This window comes from Bidens hawaiensis, unplaced genomic scaffold, assembly GCF_021521415.1.
Source record: "Bidens hawaiensis isolate Kalapana, Puna unplaced genomic scaffold, B.hawaiensis_p1.1 tig00013778_1, whole genome shotgun sequence".
NCBI classification, from domain to species: domain Eukaryota; kingdom Viridiplantae; phylum Streptophyta; class Magnoliopsida; order Asterales; family Asteraceae; genus Bidens; species Bidens hawaiensis.
The window spans coordinates 164,727-169,672 of record NW_027492177.1 but is presented as its reverse complement, the minus strand read 5'-3'; the positions used below and the strand labels follow the sequence as shown (position 1 = coordinate 169,672).

The following is a 4,946-nucleotide window of genomic DNA, read 5'->3' as shown; positions in this document are numbered from 1 at the left end:
CCGTCGCCAACATAGTTTTTTTTATTTTGGTAAAATAAATATTTTGAGATATGAGTGTTTTTATTATTTTTATTTCATTACTACAATTTTTTTGAATACCAAACAATAATCCATTTCATTCCTATAAGTTAACCAAACAAAACAAAGGAATGGTAATGATCCATTTCATTCTCTTGTCTATTCCATTCCTTCTCCTATTTCATTCCTCCTTCATTTCTTTACCTCCAACCAGACATACCCTTAGTTCTTGATAAATGGTATCAAGCAACATATTTTATTAATTCTACATTCTTTTTAAAGTTATGCACTTGTTTTATATTATGCAATGCTTTTAAAATTACGGAGTCTGTTTAATCTACACAACGTTTTTCTAATTCTACGTTGGTTTATTAATTTATTATACTCATGCCAAAGATGGTTTTTCATAAAGGGTAACAAATACACTTGTTTTATTATTATGAGTCCATCATTGACTCACTGTAATGATTGTGTTGTTATTTATGGTGAAGAAACAAAAGTAATGGCATTTAATTAAGAAATACATAATAGCAATTTGAGTCTCTCATGCCAACACACTTAAACATGCCGTTGAGCTATCTACCGTCGCTCTTTGATGTCAACTTGTTGTGCCTTGCCTCTTTCTGGAGACTAGCCGGTTCAACCCCAGTGGAATTAGTCAGGGCCATGTTCAAGTTGTAGGACGATTCTTCGAGTTTAGGACCGACTGCTCCAACTCATATTGGCACCGTACCATCTTTATTCATACACCTAGCTCTAATAATGTGAGAACCAAATTCAGTTTAAGCAGATCCTGGACCGGGCCAGAAACCAAAAACAGAATTTCAAGAACCAAATTTGGTTATACCGGTTTCAAATGATTTTTTGCTCAGCCCAAATAGAGAGAACAAGATACAGAGTTACTAAGCCGTGCTTGCTTACCTATTTTAAAGGATAAAAAAGAATTTTTTTACTAATATTTATATACTTAGCAGAGAATATGTGTTTGAGTTAACTGTCATTTTAGTACCTGTGGTTTGTTCAATTACGCAACTTTAGTACTGTTTTTAAATTTATTGCAAATGGCTATCTCACTTTCCTAAAACTTGCAATTTTAGTACTTTTTTCTAAGTCCGTCTATATTTGTCCGTTAAGTCAAGGGCACTTGGTAACATTGTTATTTTATTTAATTTTTCTTTTCTTTTAATCAAATTCCACCTCTAACTTTGGTAACTTAGTATTAAAAAAAAAAAAAAAGGTTTACCTAACCCAAAACTAAAATCCCAAGCACTCTCATCGTCCCCATCTTCATCTCTGTCCTACACCACCATCTTCACCCCATCTTCGTCCTGCACCTGCACCGCCACCGCCACCGCCCACCAATCTTCACCCTATCTCCGTCCTGCACCGCCACCATCTTCATCCCATCCGTCTTGCACCACCACCAGCCACCATCTTCACCCTCATCTCTTTCCTGCACTGCCACCAGCCACCACCATCACCTGCCATCGTCACCGTCTTCTCTCCTCTTCGAATCCGACAAGGAATCAAGCAGTTGAACTCAGATCCAAATGCTCTCAAAGCCTCACAAGTTTTCACCGGAAAATGAACCGAACTCCTTTGCGTCGGCGAATAATCTTGTTTTCTGAGAAACGCCGGCATCGGAAGCTTCAATGTTGTAAATTCCGACGAAGTTGTAAGCAACTGTTGGTGGCCAGAAACTTCAATCTTGTTTACAACAGCGTCCAATGGTGGCCGGAGAGCGGTGGAGTATGCAACTGTTGACGGTCGTTAACGGACGAATGGTGGATGCTCGTTGATGAATTTGGGGGATTTGCAGGGATTAGATTGATTGGGATTTAGGTTTAGGGTTTGACCCAAGCTTCAAACTTTTTTTGTGATTTTGACTTTTTGAAGGAAATTCGTTGAGGTGGTATTTGAGTAAAAGAAAAAAAATAAATAAACTAACAAAGTTACCAAAGTGCCGTTGACTTAACGAACAAATAGAGACGGAGTTAGAAAAAAGTACTAAAATTGCAAGTTTTAGGAAGGTGAGGTAGCCATTTGCAATAAATTCAAAAACGGTACTAAAGTTACGTAATTAAACAAACCACAAGTACTAAAATTTGACATCTTTTCTTACAAAATTTTATCACTTTGACAACTCTTTTTAAGTTTTGCCTGTATCTCTTAGGGTCAAATGCATTTGACACAGGAGTTAAACGTTCTTTACTTCACATATTATCACCATTCATTGGAACCGTCAGCATAAAAAAGCATATATAGGGAGATGATAAGATGAATCCAATAAACCAATTCAAGCATATGCTAAAAATTAGTTCCAAAAAACCTAATCAAACCGCTAAATATTCTGAAACGCCTAAATGACAACGTAATATAAAAGCGAAAATCCCAAAAGAACTTAATCTTGTACAAACCCCATGGTTGCTAAAAAAACATCTAAAGAACCCTAAAATCAAATACCTTTGGATCTCAAATGCCAAAATGAATTTATCCCGTCACAAGCTTTTCATGTCAGTCGAGCATCGACTTCAATCGAATGTATGTGGAATATTGAGTTGCCATCCTTCTGTTTCAAGTAATGAATTATATCAAGAAAAGCAGTTTCTTTAATAAATTTGTTGAGCATCATACTCAAAAAACAAAATGTCTTCCTCCATCATATATAATTCTGTACGGTGCTAGCTCCCCTCTCTAGTAACATGAACATGGCAGATAATGTTTTGAGTTCTAATGGTCGTCTTCATTTATGCCGGGACAGTTAGTTGAAAGTGCATCCATTGATTCATACTGAAAACACACAGTTAACAGAAGTTAGAGAAACAAACAGAAATGAAGAAAAAAGAAAAGCACCAAAATTCATGATTCAGCCAATCATAGCAGATTAAATGCATATATAGCAATTGAATATGATTAAACTTGAAAGTAAAAAGTGAAGGCACACCTGACATCCACAAAAGAGACAGTACTGAAAATTATCCCTCAGCTTCATCAAAATTTCATGCAAATCCTGCATCACAAAATACATAGTAGCTGTGTAAGTTTACAGGATCTAAAATGATGATTTCAGTAAACTTAAGTAACTTCAATTCATCAGTTCCTCAACAATCTGCACATACTTTAACCTCATAATTGTCAATCTGTGCAATTGTGTGTAACTCCCCTGCGATGCTTTCTTTAATAAATCATCTACTAAGTACAAACTTTCTTGAACTCTTTATTTATGATGCATATACTTATTGGTGGAAACATGGTGTGTTGGCGTTATCAAAACATGAAAAGACGGGCAAGAAAAGAAAATGAATGGGACAATGATACTGACAAATATACTTACATAGAGTATGTGATCATTAAAAGTATTAGAAAGAGCAACAGATAATTTCCAAATCTAAGTCAAATGAAGACTCAAAAGATGTCATATTGATGATAAACAAGAAAGATGTCTTGAGTTACATATGTTGTGAGTTCTGGTCATCAAGAATCATAGTCAAGTGCTAAAAAGCTATAATCAGCAGAAGTGTTTTAGACACTCGAATAAAGAATCTTGATTTCAATATCTAATTGTCTGCGTGATTAACAAAAACCTAACACAAAGATCAACTCACACCAAAATTGAACTACAAACTAATTTTCAAATCACACACTAAAAGCTTTAACAATTAGCTTGTTAAATATAACTATATAATTGAATGCAGGTTGTGAATAAATCAATCATTTAATTCAATAAAAAAACATCAATAAAATGTCCATACGAAATCCAAACAAATGTAACAATTTACCTCTTCTGTAATCACCTCCTCCTCCTCCTCTTCTTCGTCATCACCATCGTCATTGTCATCTTTCTTCTCCACCTCGACAACCTCTTTATTCTCCAACTGATCCAACACCCCTTTAGCCTTATGAAAATTCACAACCACCCTCTTATTCCTCCACCTCTCCTTAACCCTGCACCCAAAATCCGCCATTAAGTCCTCTTCTTTCCTCTTATTCTCCCAAACCAACTCCTCCTCCCTCCTCATCTTCTCCTTTATCGGATCTTCCCGCCCAATCCCAGCTCTGGACCTCCGGATCTCCAGTCCCACCGGATCAATCCTGCCCGAAACGCCCAAACCCGACCCAGGGGTGTAACCCATCTGTTTCAACATCTTGAACCCAATGTTGGATTGTGGGATTGCTGATTCTAGGTTAGCTAGTGTCCGTTCATCCTCTTCTACTTGCTTGCTTTCTCGCTTTAGTTTTCTTTGTTCCTGCCAGTTGCGGGGTTTCGGTCTCTTCTTTGAAGGATGTAAACTAGTTGATTTACTACTGTTGTTGGCACTAGAAACCTGAAACAAATTGAAAAATTAGGGTGAAACATATGCAACTGATATGTGCAGGATAGATAATTCACTACTGTTATTAAACATGTCACGAATTGAAAACTAGGGTTTTGAAACACATGCAATTGATAAGTGCAGGACAAATAATTTACTACTGCTACTGATGCTAGATGCCTGATACGAATTGAAATTGAAAATTAGGGCTTTGAAAAGTATACGTTTGATATGTTTATTATTGATGCTGGAAAGAATTGAAAAATTAGGGTTTTGAAACGTATGTATAAGATTGATGCGCAGATAGAATTGGTCACCTTTTTGGATGGAGGATTTGCAGAGGCGTTAGACAGAAACTTGGAGAGGTCGCCCATGTAATCATCTTCATCCGCCATTGTTTTGGATTGTTCAGCTGCAAATCGAATGATCAAACCCTGTGGCTGTTTTACTGGATTTCAATGGGTCTTTCATATCCGGCAAGCCTATTCGGGTCCACAACCGGTATGTTTTTAAAAAGAAAATAGCCCATTTTAGAGAGAGCTTCCAAAATAGCCCAGCTCTTTTTTCTTAAAATTTTTTAGAATTTGGACTGTCAAAATGCATTGAGAAAAAATA

At 36.4% G+C, this 4,946-nt stretch overlaps 1 protein-coding gene across 1 annotated transcript; it reads right to left on the bottom strand.

Annotated features, from left to right (window-relative positions):
• Positions 1-2,674: 2,674 nt before the first annotated feature.
• On the bottom strand, positions 2,675-4,738 carry LOC143544879 (uncharacterized). The gene is made up of 4 exons (XM_077036868.1): positions 4,649-4,738; positions 3,798-4,343; positions 2,963-3,028; positions 2,675-2,808 (listed from the first exon to the last, which is right to left on the bottom strand). The coding sequence occupies exons 1-4, from the start codon at positions 4,724-4,726 to the stop codon at positions 2,749-2,751; spliced, it is 750 nt and encodes a 249-aa protein (XP_076892983.1). The 5' UTR covers positions 4,727-4,738; the 3' UTR covers positions 2,675-2,748.
• Positions 4,739-4,946: the final 208 nt, after the last annotated feature.

Bases quoted from the DNA above. Each gene is read 5' to 3' on its own strand.
- LOC143544879 (XM_077036868.1), bottom strand. From the start codon at position 4,726: ATGGCGGATGAAGATGATTACATGGGCGACCTCTCCAAGTTTCTGTCT. The intron at 4,344-4,648 runs GTGACCAATTCT...AATTTGTTTCAG, and splicing joins CAAATCCTCCATCCAAAAAG to GTTTCTAGTGCCAACAACAG. The intron at 2,809-2,962 runs GTGTGCCTTCAC...GTGTGTTTTCAG, and splicing joins GTCTCTTTTGTGGATGTCAG to TATGAATCAATGGATGCACT.